Source organism: Phaseolus vulgaris, chromosome 3 (assembly GCF_000499845.2).
Source record: "Phaseolus vulgaris cultivar G19833 chromosome 3, P. vulgaris v2.0, whole genome shotgun sequence".
NCBI lineage: Eukaryota > Viridiplantae > Streptophyta > Magnoliopsida > Fabales > Fabaceae > Phaseolus > Phaseolus vulgaris.
The window spans coordinates 5,394,608-5,408,187 of NC_023757.2; the positions used below are offsets into that span (position 1 = coordinate 5,394,608).

The following is a 13,580-nucleotide window of genomic DNA, read 5'->3' on the forward strand; positions in this document are numbered from 1 at the left end:
GGGTAGAGTTTGTCTGGTCAAATCGGTCCTAACCTCCATACCTTTGTTCTACTTATCTGTTTTTAGAGCCCCGTCATCAGTATGTAAAAGATTGCAAGTATACAAAGGAGATTTATATGGGCCTGGGGAGACGATCATAAGCGTATTTCGTGGGTTCGGTGGGAAAAAGTATGTAAGGATAAGGAGGAAGGGGGCTTGGGGGTTAAGGATATTAGTCTATTCAATAGTGCACTTCTAGCAAAATGGTATTGGAGGTTGTTGAGTGAGGAAAAGGGGAAATGGAAGGAGATTCTTACATCCAAGTACTATATGGGGGGAGTAAGACTCCAAGCCTCGAGCCGATGCCATTCGTGGTGGTGGAGAGACCTATCTAAGGTCTGTAAAAAGGGAGAAGGTGATGGATGGTTCCAGAAATCAGTTACATGGAAAGTTGGAGTAGGTGACAAAATTAGATTTTGGGAAGATACATGGCTGGAGAACAATAAGCTCTCAATTTTGTTTCCTAGGATGTTTTCTATTTCATTGGATCAAGGAAAGAAGGTAGATGAAGTGGGGAACTGGGAGGATGGATGATGGAACTGAAGGCTAAGTTGGAGAAGACCTAGATTTTGTTGGGAAATTCCTATGGAGGAGGATTTGTTAAACCTCATTTCAGGAAAGATTGTGTGTCGGGAAATTAAGGATACGTTAATATGGAATGGGGATCATGATGGCAAGTTTTATGTGAAATCTGCTTATTTGACTCTGAATAGCCAAGGAAATAACGGCCGACGTAATGTCTTCTCCCTTCTGTGGCAAGCTGTAGCAACACCCAAAGCGTTAATTACAGCATGGAGGATCTTGCTTGGTAGACTTCCAACACTTGATAATCTTATAGGTAGGGGAGTGGTTGTAAATTCTTCTCTATATGTGATGTGCAATGAATCACAAGAAACAACCCAACACCTCTTTACAGAGTGTGTTTATGCACAGCATGTCTAGTTTCTATGCTTAAGATGGATAGAAATTTCGTCAGTCCAGCACAAGGATATCACTGACCACTTCGAGAATTTTCATTTGGTTCATGTTAATGCTAAACAAAATCAGATCTGGAAGGATATCTAGGTTTCTATAGTCCGAAGTATTTGGGATCAGAGGAATTTGGTTGTCTTCAAGCAAGGGATTGCTGATGCAGAAGAGATTTTCCACCTTGCCCAACTATCAATTTGGCTTAAATTGAAGTTTGGGATTGTCCATTTTAGTTATTCTTTTTCGGATTGGATTCTTAATCCTGGTCAGTGTTTAGAAAGCTGCTGAAGTGGAGGGTGTCGTGTAACAGAACTTGTTCGGTCTTGTGGGAGCAGGAAGGGTGGGAGTCAGTCATTTTTTGGCCATAGTGAAACAGGGGATATATGTTTAGTGTTGTGAGGTCGTGGCTGGTAAGCAACGTTTAACCAGTGGTTGAGAGGAGTGAATCAAGGGTAAATGAGTAGAAGGTTCCCTCTGCGGGATCTGTGGAAATGGGATGGGAGAAATTCCATGCGCTTTGTACCTAGTTTTGTCAACATAAAGAGAGCTCAGGAGGTTTGATCCAGCTAGAAGGAAGGAGCTAAGGGACTGGTTCAACTTTTTCACTCTATGGCTATTTGGATGTGGAACATGGTTTCTGGCTTAAGAACCATGGTGTGTTTCTGCAGCTGCTGTAGTGTGTTACGGTGCAGGCTTAATTTTGTTTACTTCTGCAGGTTACGTGGTATTGGAGAGGAAGACATAGGGGTCTGCCCTATACAAGTGCAGAAGCCAAGTTTGATGGGTTGCTCCTTGCCACGTGCAGAATGGCCAGCAAATACTCAGTGTACTAATAGACGTATAGGGGGCGGGACTATCAGCTGGTTTTGAGGCCACGAAGCAACTGGAGTTGTGGATTGGAACGCTGGTTTGTGGAAGATAGGTGTATGTGTGGACTGCAGGTGCATTATTTCATGCAGCTTGGGTGCCTAATGGAGTCATGGCTGCAGGGTATTTGATATGTAGCAGCTGAAGTGTGGTAACTATGTTTGGCATAGTCTATAGGTGGTTGAAAGAAGGTTTTTAGCCTTGCCATCCTTCGTATGCACAAATGATTTCTCTTTTGATGCATAAGCTGAAGGAACTTGCAGGTTCGATGTTGAAGTTTGCTGCATGCAAGGGTAAGTGGCCATGAGCAACTCAATTTGTGGTATTGACTTGCTGATCTACGTAGCAGAGTTTAGTGCTAGCAAAGTTGTCTACCAAGTTAATTGTTGCAGCATAACTTATTGGTTGATTGCTGTTTTTTTCCTATCTGGTTTGGTTGATTCCATTTTTTCTTCAAGCTTTTCTGAGATATTTGGCGCACCCTCTGGTTGATGCTCCAAGTGGCTGGTACATGCGTGTAGATTAGGTGTTATGTGGATGTAGTTAAGTATACACTGTTGGGGCTGTAATGAGGTGGGTTAAGCCACATAATGGGGTTTTTGTTATAAGTCATACAGAGGAGTAACTAAGAGACTTTGTATATGGGTTGGGATACCCCTGAAGTATTCCTCTTATTTTAATTTATTCATTGCTGATAAAAAAAAAATTCAACAATTTGAAAAGGGGATTCAAAGACTTTTCATAGAAAAATAAAGTAGATGATTGAAAATACAAAGGAACAGGTTGAGCCTCAAGCTCTTTCAACAATGAATTCTTCATCAATTTTTAAAAGTGTATCATTCATTCAACCATCCAACTAGGATTGAATTAACTAAACATGCGTCAACCAAAACAATGAAATCTAACTAATGAAACATGCATCTATTAATTCATTCAGTGCCATACTCGTCAACATATGTCTACTCATGATGTTTTTTTTATCTTTTACCTCTTGAATCATGCACCTAAGAGATTGTTGAAATAATGCAAACTAAATAAGAGTTTCAATTAAATATAGAATTGAGTCATCAACATGTGTTAAAAAACAATTCCCAAAATAGAAATTAAAACTTAAAAAGACTAGGTCATCTAAAGCAATCACTACTGAAGAAAAAAACTTTAATTGCACATAACCTTACAATTCTTTGTGAAATTCCACAAAGAAGAAAAGAACAAAACTAGGAAAACTAAGATGCATTGTTTTTCTAACATATTTCGTTGTGTAAAACTCCTTCTGTTCTCCTTAAAGCTTGCATTTTTATAGATTTCTTTGCTTCAAGAATCTCATAAATATATTTTGTCTCGGATATTGTTCATAGTTCTTAGTTTCCAATTTTCTAGAATTCTCAGATTTTGTTTCCAGCTTTATCGTGAACTTTGTTTTTTTTTAGATGATTTGCTTCCAGTTCTGTTTGAGATTTTGTAGATTTTACTCTCTTATTCTTCTACTCAAATTTTGTTTTCGATTTTGGTTCAAAGAAACAATTTGGAATTTTGCTTGATCAAGCCCACTTGCAACGGTAGTCGCTTTCTTCAAACCATCTAGTAGACACTCTTATCAGACCATCTACTCTATGTTATTCGCATTAGACTCTTTCTACACCTTCGTCTTCATTAAAAATAATTTAAATTTTTAACTTTAAAAATAAAAGTATCTGTTTACATCACGCTAGAGTCGATTTAACCTATAATAATAAGATTGCGGTTTGAGTGACTGATATAGTGCAATGAGAAGAGAGTTGGACTTAATTTTCATATACCACTGATATGAAACCTAGGATTGAGACACTATACACCAGGTGCACTTCTTAAACACACCTTTTTGAATCCTTTATATATTAGGTTTCTCTTTAAATGTTTTTTGGCTAAATAATCAAGCATTTTGGTGGAGATTGCATACAATTTATTTCAAAATTGTGGACATATATCCCAATCACATTGCCTTATGTAAATCCTCTTTTTCTCTGCACTGACCAAATTATGGTTTACCTTTACATTATTATTGGTTTTAGAAAAAAATTGAATATATTCTTGACAATTGCAAAATATTGGCATTTTTTAAACTATTTTCTCCTATTTTGATTCATGTTTATTATCATTTCGGCATTTTCTGGCATGTATTCGGTAACTCATTGCATTTGAAAAATTAAAAGGAAAACCAACAATGTGTATGTTGAAGAAGAAAGTGGTACTGAGCCTAGAGTTCACCAGCAAGCTTTTGCTGGGACAATCTCCAAATTCAGAACCAGGAAATACAGTTTGGAATGCTAAAGTATGTTGTTTACCACTGAATTGTAGTCTATGTTTTTCTCTATTTTATATCTTGTGTTGCACTAATATAAGAATCATGCCCTAATACTGTGATACTAAAGCTCTAAATATAAGAATGCAGTATGAGGTGGTTGATATTTGTTACCCTAAATTAAACGAAGTCAATTATTGTACATTGCAAACTAAATTGGCACACAGAGAGATATGCAGATGATTTGATAAAATTAAGTTTATTCATTTATTTTGTTAAAACTCTATCGTGATTTTATAAACATCATATGATTTTCTGTTTATGGGATTAATTAATACGAGCTGTTTTTGGGAACATGCTTATACACAACCTGCCTTTTTACCCCTCAGCTCTAATCTTTGTTACTGATTACTTTAGGTTTTGAAACATCTGGAAGATGTCTGCAAATATCAGAACAGGTTGTCTGTGGGCCTTGTTGCTTGTACGGTTAGATAAATTATCTTGTGTTTTCACTCTTTTAGATAATCTTGATGAATGGCCTTAGTAGGTCTGCACTGGAAGAGCTATCATCTGATAGAATTGTTGTTGATGAATGGCCTTAGATTTGAGGTTCTTAAGAAGGATCATACATTATTCATGGCAGTTGGTGGTCCTTGTTGATACTATTCATTGGTTTTTCACTTTGCTTATTCTTTTTCTTTATATTTTTTTTCTTAAACCATCTACTAGTACCTTTTTAAAATGGTCATCTTATGTATTCATTTATAGTGTATGCCTGCCTGATCGAAACTTCATCAAAGCATGTCACATTTTTAAGTTTGTGTTTGTTATATTTTTTTTGGCTTTTAAGAGGAACAACCTGGAGTGGATAACAATAAAACCACCAAAAATGAAGGTTCTGACATTGGCGATGAAGGCAAGAGTGCTGAGAAAAAAACGGGGGAGACTGCTTCTGGTGAAACGACATGTTTTGTATGCAAAGTTCTATTTACGAAATTTTTTGACAACGATCGAGACATTTCACACATGTTTCCACATCGTACTGTGCTAATATAGACCTTTCACACATGTTTCCCCATCGTACTATATGCTAATATATTGCATGCATGACTCTCTTGATGACACTCTTTTCTTTTTATTGTTACTTCTCAATTACTTCATTTATTTCTCAATTAATAGCATACCATCCCAAACTTTTCAGCTTCATTTTATACTGAAAACTTATATTGGTCCACTCTCCCTTTCTTAAAGATAAAGATAATCTTATCACCTTATTGTAAGCCAAGTCACTATACGAGTGAAAAAAAATGAGAGTTTGTCACCTCCTTCCCCACACACAACATAAACATTCATTTCCAAAAAATCCGTCACCTAGTCAAATTTTCTCTTGTTGCAACTCCATTATCCAACACTCTTTGTGCTATTATCTGTACAAATATTTTCCAAAAAAAAATTATATACATCCGTATGCTCTACGTTCAAAGATTTCCTAAGAATTTTATAATCATATTTAACTGTATATTTCATGGACTCCCCTTCTTTCCATAATCCTCAATCTCATCCTCTTTAGTCATAACTTTATTTACTAATTGGTCCATTAGCCGAGATAGAAGGTTTAATTCCCACTCAAACAACCTCCTCCTCCATTCTAAACTCAATTTCCATTCATTATTGGACCATCTACCCAGTTAGTTTAGTTTGACATCTTTGACATTAGTTAAAAAAATAATTTCGGGAACTTTATACTAAGTGTCATATCAACTAACCATTTATCTTCCCATAAGCAAAGGTCTTTTACTTCTCCAATATCCCACCTAATATTATCCTCAAACTTATTCCCCCATTCTTTCAACATCCATATCCTCTTCAAATCTCTCCACCAAAAAGATTTTTTTTTGTTTGATATTTTAGATCCCTCCACCCCCAATATTTCGACTATAATCTTTCCATTGGCCATCTTTTACAAAATTTAATCTCTATATCCTTTTCTCTATAAGTGAAAAATTGAAAAATATTACATCTGTTATCTATAAACCACCTTCTTTCTTAAAAGAGCAAACTTTATCCCATGACACCCACACAATTGTTTTGCCCTCCATTTCCCAACCCTATAGAAATTTTCTTTGAATCTATTTTATTGTTTCTATCACAACAACAAAGATATTGAATAAAGATAAGTAAAATAAAGGTAGAGAAGTTAATACCGTTTTAAGAAAACAAATTCTTCATTGTCAAATTTTTACCTTTCCGCACTTGTAACCTTTTCTTTATTTTTTCTATCAGCCCTTCCTAGAACTTATATCTTCTATAATTCCCTCCAACTACCATTTCCAAATATGTAAAAGGGATTTTCATTGTAAAACACTTTAAGTATTGAGGCATATGAAATACAAAAATCTTTCTTGCATGCCTACTCCTCCAAAGCTCTACTTTTAGAATAATTCATCTTTTAAGCCTAAAGCTAATTCAAAACAATTCAGAATCGATTTAATAAGAAGAACATTCTTTGAGTCTGACTTACAAAATAACAACGTATCATATGAATATTGAAGCATATTCACTTTTACCTCTTACTACCCCATGCAACTAAAAATAGAAAAGAGGCCAAAGGATAATCCTGTTTTAGACCCTTTTATGGACTAAATTCTTTAGTTTAGCTCTCATTAACTAAAACCAAAACAGAGGAAGATTTTAAGCATCCTTTCATCCAATATATCAATTTCTCACAAAAACCTAGTCTCCATCATATAATATAAAAAATTCGACGTCACAAGTTATATGTCTTCTCATAGTCCACCTTTATAAAAAGAAATTCTTTTTTATTTCTCTTTATTTCTTATAAATTTTCATTTGCAACCGAAACATTGTGCATTAAGCCCCTTTCCTCTAGAAAAACTGACTGTCTTTTTTATCAATGACTTTTTCCAAATAAGATTTATTGACAGAATCATAGCCACAATTTTATATATGCATCCCACTAATAAGATAAGTCTATACTCATTCAACACCTGTGAATCACTAACCTTTGACACTAGCGTTATGAATGAAGCGTTTGAACCTCATTCGTGTTTACAAAATCCAGGATTATACTTCCAAGTTCATGACAGTAAACTTTTCTGACTACTTTTAATCTCTTGTTACTTTTTTCTTTATTTTTTCATGGCATCCTACTTTTGTATTGGTGGGTTGGATTTTTGAATAAACAAAATCATCACTAGATCAAATCATTACCTGAAAATTGTTTTGGTTTTAAGTTGAAATCATTTTTCTTTGGAGTATACCATATTACCGATATGAAACTGGCTCTAAATTATTTTGAGGTATGATGGGTTGATTCTCTTGTCGTTATCAATATTAGTTAATACTGACGTATGAATAAATGGGTAAAATGTGGTGGATAGGTTTGGTTAATGCACAAATACGAAGTCTATAATTCCATGCTGTTGCAAAACAGTTCACTAGATAAGGTCTTTCGATGAAAGTAAAGCCATAAAAATGAGGGATAATCTTGCTCATCTACTAAGGAACTAATATTGTTAACAAGGACTCTTAGAAAATGTGTTAATAATGTAAGTAGAAATTTAATTAAGAATTTTAATTTAAGCTTTTAAAGCCTTTTATTTTTTTTTTATCAAGACCGTTGCTTGCTTAATAATTATTTTTTAGGTAACTTCTCTTACTTTCTACTGAATCATTGAAAAAGTGAGCCAAGAGAGGTCATAAGGGTCTTAATTAGGTAAGGGTGTCTTCTTTTGCACCCCATATGTTCTTGGGCACTCCATAAGTTAAGTTTTATAGTTCCACAAATATCTTTTTGAGGGCTGCAAGTGCTGCTGGTTTTGGTTTTTGAGGGCTGCAACACTCTCTACTCCACTCCCCACTGGTGTTGGAAGGAAGATTTTGGATCACAAGGAGTGCAAAATCTGTTGTGAGTGCAATGGCTTTTTGTCTTTTAGAGGCAACTGTTCTTTAGTGCTTCCTGACTTTTTTGATCCCCTGGACTTGGCTCATATAGAATCTAGATGGGTTTGTTCTTTTCTTTGTGGTTTAAGGGAGTTGTAATGTAAAGGTTGTTTTTTGGAGGGGTCTAAGGATAGCTTTATGTTGCCCTAAGTCAAAAGTTGTTTTTTTTATACGGGCTAGGATACTCCTGAAGTGTTCCTTTAATTCATTTTTATTCTTTGCTGATAAAAAATAAAAATCTTTGTGTAAAAAGTTTAACCGTGAAGATTCCGCAACTCATCAACAAATCCAAAAATATGAAGACACAAATCCATCACTTGATGATGGAAGAGGCCAACACCAATCCATTGAAAGGCAACAAAAATGTGAAATTGAGGCAACCACTAGAGTTATGGTCAAAGAGGTGTCAAGAGTACGCATTCTACATGTCATAAACTCTAGTGTGGATTAGATTTTAATTTCTTGTCAAAATTAGATTTTGAATTTATTTTTAATTTTTTCTTAGATGAAATTTGGCACCTAAAAACCAACCTTTGTTAAATTAGGATTTCTAAAACACCTAATTTTAACCAAGGACGGTTATTTTTAACCAAGGCACATTTCCACATATTTCATATTTAACATGTCCTAAATGTTTTCCATCACATGTTAAATATGCTACATGTGCTCCATGTACTAAGTGTAAAAATGGGTGCCACTTTCAAAGTTCTTTTCACTTGAAATTTCCTCCAATTCTCTTTTTCATATTCAGCCCACTCTTGCTATATATAGAGGAGCTTGGGTCATGTAAATGCAAGATTAATACATGAGTGAATTGCTGCCAAAATTGTGTCAATTTCACTCCTTCCCCAAAACCTCTTAGGTTAGGCTCTTAATCTTCACAAACTTTTCCTTTCCAAGTAGAGTTGGCCTCACCACTCTCAAATCCTACCTATCATGCACCTTCAAGGTCACCACCATTCTTAGGAGGACCTTGTTCCATCTTCAAACCGTGAAGCTTCGACAACTCATCAACAAATCCGAAAATATGAAGACACAAATCCATCACTTGATGATGGAAGAGACCCCAACACCAATCAATTGAAAGGCAACAAAAATGTGAAATTGAGGCAACCACTAGAGTTATGGTCAAAGAGGTGTCAAGAGTACGCATTCTACATGTCATAAACTCTAGTGTGGATTAGATTTTAATTTCTTGTCAAAATTAGATTTTGAATTTATTTTTAATTTTTCCTTAGATGAAATTTGGCACCTAAAAACCAACCTTGGTTAAATTAGGATTTCTAAAACACCTAATTTTAACCAAGGCCGGTTATGTTTAACCAAGGCACATTTTCCACATATTTCATATTTAACATGTGCTAAATGTTTTCCATCACATGTTAAATATGCACTAGTGCAGATAAGTTAAACAAATGCGGCTATTTTAAATTTACAAATGCGGTCATAGAACCGCATTTGATCAACACGCATTTGTAAATCTGGAATTTACAAATGCGGTCCTATGACCGCATTCATAAATCACATTTACAAATGCGGTCATTTTAGGTAACCGCATTTGTATATTATTCTGAATTAGGGAGTGGGTTTGGGGTTTAGGATTTATGAATGCGGTCTTGGTAAAAACCGCATTCATAAATCACTATTTACAAATGCGGTCATTTACTAAGACCGCATTTGTAAATGCGAATTCACTATTTACAAATGCGGTCTTGGTAAATGACCGCATTTGTAAATAGTGTTTTTTTTTTTGGTACATCCTGTTTTGTGCAGAAACCATATATTTAAATAACCTGCATAATGATTAAACCCAGCCAGACAAATACAAAAATGTAGTAACCAATTGAAATCATCAAAATGTACATTTACAAGTGATCAAATTACATATAATAAAACCACTAATGTTGTTTACTTATGCTAGAGTTATAAAAATTAATGAAGTATGTGGACCAAGAATCTCTAACATATGAAATGCCTTCCTCACTCATTGGTGTTTCTTCTGTGAATAACTGCATTGCAAAGTTGACATAAATTAGTTTCTAGATATATATATGTTCAAGAATTATAAAAATGATTTAACATATACCTCCTTCCAACCAGTTTTAACACCTAGTCTTATAATGGTTATCATCCATTGCATAATGTAATAGCCACACTCATAGCTTCCTGGTTGTTTATTACACTATATAATTCAATAAAAAGTAATATGTTAGTATATTGATAAACAATGATAATAGAGAAAGAAAAAAATTACAAACCTTTACTCTTATGTAGTTCAAATTATTTGAACTGGATCGACCTTTTAGGATGTTATATCCACGCCATGAACTGGTTAATACAAAAAACCTCGTTAGTAGATGGTTAATTAGTAACATATACAAAGTTAAGTTTATACTATACTTACGTATCAATGATATCCTTAAATTTTGTGGGCATCTTCTTGTGTAGGGAACAGAACCACACAGCAGTCTTATCAACCATTGATAAGACAAGTAACTGCCAATGATGCCTATATGATCATTGAAAAGAGTTAGTAAATATTTAAAACATGAAATAATAATAATTGATGACATATAATTAAACTTACTCATTAATGTAAGGGCATAAATAAATTTGTTTTCCCTCTTTTTCCAGGATGTTAGTGATGTATGCTTGAGTCTCAGTTGAGTTTGGTCCAACGGGATTAGTATATGCAGGATCTACGAATCCATACATATTTTCCTTCCCCTCAGTGATACAGACTCTATGCAAAAACCTACAAGTTTTTAGGTAAAGCATAATCAATAATAATTTAACATAAAGTAAATTGAATAATAGGTAAAGATACTTACATCATAAAAAATTGAATTATACTTATATTGAGCTCCTGGTTCCCAGATATAAATTCTGATAAATCTGTGTTGTAAATCATCAGTGGCAGTTCAGTGTTGATTTGAAAAAATGTATTATCCCACGGAACTGGAAAAGGATCATTGCCAATCTGACTAGCAATGAGACGTAGGGAAGCCATAGGATCGTTAACTGGAACCTCACGCTTCTTTTTCGGAGTTGGTGGCTGAAAAGGTTCCTACAAGATAAACAACATTTGTATTAAATTATATGTAATATATAAATATAAATAAAAAATAATATAATGAAACGAAATTATTACATGAGGTTTGGGCATAGATCGAATGAGCTCTCTGGGCCAGGCAACGAATGTCTGAAATGCATCGGCCACAGTGGTTACCTCATCTGAAGGTAGTGGAACACGAGCATCAGGAAATCGTACTTTTTCAACAGTTACCTTCGCCACATCAGGGGAGAGAGGAACGTTATGTAAGGTGGTGGCGTTTTTATAGACTTTTCCAAGTGCCACCACCCGAGGAAGTTTGCCGCCCACTACCAGTAGCTCACAATCCTCTGTCTGCCCATTGATATCATCCCCTGATGTTGGAGGAGCCGCACAACTCCCCTTTGTGCTCTTGGGAGTGGGACTAACAAGGGGTTCAATCGGCTCAGCATAAACTTGTTGCGATAGAAACTCTTGTCGCATTCGATCATTCTCCTTTTTCATCTCCAGCCACATCAAATCAGTCTCCTTTCTCATCTCCTCCATTATTTCTTCACGTAACTTAGTCTTCATTTGAGTTTCCTTCTTGGAGGAGGAGGATGGCTGTCGTTCTGAAACTCCAAAATAAAGTTTAATTCCGACCCCTTGTCCAGCGGCACGAACACGACCAGAGTGTTCAGGTCGTCCAATTGCTTCAACCAGGATATCGTGACGACCTTCAGCAACAAATGTACCGTCGGATTCCAAGGAATCCTGCAAGAGTACAAAAAAATAATATTTTCAATCATTAATATAATTAATGCTTTAAAAAAATTGAAAATAACAAAAATAACTTACAATTTTTTAGATTATAACCCCGGATTGCTCGGAACTTGGTGCACCGGACTTTTTAATTCGGGCCCTCTTCCATTTTTCATGGCGAAAAGGTGGTGGAGGAGAAGTGACCCCTGTTTCCACATTCTCAGAATACGTCCCCTGTTGAGATTTCTCCTTTTCCACCATCAGTGTTTGCTCAAGTTTTCTATACCCCGAACGAGACATAACGTGCGGGGTAAGATTCTTCAAAGCTATCTCTTGAGCTTTCTTCCGATGATCCTGTCATAATTGAAATAAACAAACTGAAGTAAATAAGATAAACTTATTAATGTTATATAAACAAAAAAGTTACTTCACTTACCATCCAAGCCTCATTTTCACGGCTTTCTCTAAAAAGACGCCATGTCTCTTCATCAATATGTTGGTACTTTAAACATGGATTTTCGTCTTTAAGGTCGCCAAAAATGTATCTCGATGTCAGTCTTGACTTAAAGGTACGGAATTTAAGTGCGATATTGGATAATATCTTTGATCGAAGCGGTTCCACATCAGGAATGTCAAAGTTTGCCTGCAAAATAACATCATGAAATTAAAATTAATTAATCAATATTAAAAAGCATTATATGATAACAATAATAATGTAAAGCTTACCAGAACATCCTCCCATAGCATGTTCCGATCAACCTCTGAAACCTCATCCCATGAATTAATCAAAATGGAGAGCCACTCACGAGAAACAACTCCAAGATAGCTCATAAACTCATCTGCCTTAGGACCAAAAGCCACTCCAGTGTTGACGTCAATGTCAACATGTGTCTTCTCACCAGCAGCACGTCTCAATGCAAGACGCTTCAATCTAGTAGGTCCTCTACTACCTCGCCCAGATCGAGGTCTGACTGGAGTCTGGTCGTCAACCATGTCTCTGTTAAAAAAATTAGGTAACAAACATTAGTTAATGTGCATCGAATTAAAATCATATAAAAATAATACATAAAATTATAAATGTTTATTTACATGTTGCATGTGGGTTGAATGTTTATATGTAAATTCCTTCACTGTGGTCTTTACGGGTTGCATGTACATCATCAAGTACATCGTCATCTTTATTAGTTATCATTGGTGTGAATGAACGAGTTTCGCCATATTCAATATCATCTATGGCTTCCCCTTGTTTTTTCCCGTGTAAAACGACATACCAATGTTCTGACGTAGGATCTTTCACATAGAAAACCTGAGATGCTTGTTGAACCATTATAAATGGCTCATCTCGATACCCTATCTTTCGAAAGTCCACTAGTGTGAATCCTGATTCATCAATTTTAACCCCACTTTTATTATCAACCCATTTACACTTGAAAACTGGAACGAAAAACTTAGTGTAGTCAATCTCCCATATCTCTTCTATAAACCCATAGTATGCCATTGATCCAAGTACTGGATTTGTATCTTTCGAAGTCGAAAACTGCATTGACTCGGCTTCAAGAGTAACACCAGAATTTTGAACTGTACTCTTTTCATCCAGGGACTTCGTGTAAAATATACAATTATTCACTTCGTACGCTGTACATGAAATGACATCAAACTTCAATCCAT

At 35.3% G+C, this 13,580-nt stretch overlaps 1 protein-coding gene across 1 annotated transcript; it reads right to left on the bottom strand.

Moving 5' to 3' along the window:
* Positions 1-9,503: 9,503 nt before the first annotated feature.
* LOC137805777 (uncharacterized) lies at positions 9,504-11,598 on the bottom strand. The gene is made up of 3 exons (XM_068605701.1): positions 10,951-11,598; positions 10,707-10,874; positions 9,504-10,628 (listed from the first exon to the last, which is right to left on the bottom strand). Exons 1-3 carry the CDS (start codon positions 11,127-11,129, stop codon positions 10,520-10,522), a joined length of 456 nt encoding a protein of 151 aa, XP_068461802.1. The 5' UTR covers positions 11,130-11,598; the 3' UTR covers positions 9,504-10,519.
* Between the last annotated feature and the right edge of the window lie 1,982 nt (positions 11,599-13,580).

Coding starts and splice junctions, on each gene's coding strand:
- LOC137805777 (XM_068605701.1), bottom strand. CDS start 11,129: ATGGCTTCCCTACGTCTCATTGCTAGTCAGATTGGCAATGATCCTTTT. Junction 10,875..10,950: donor ATAATTCAATTTTTTATGAT/GTAAGTATCTTT, acceptor AAAAACTTGTAG/GTTTTTGCATAGAGTCTGTA. Junction 10,629..10,706: donor TTATGCCCTTACATTAATGA/GTAAGTTTAATT, acceptor ATGATCATATAG/GCATCATTGGCAGTTACTTG.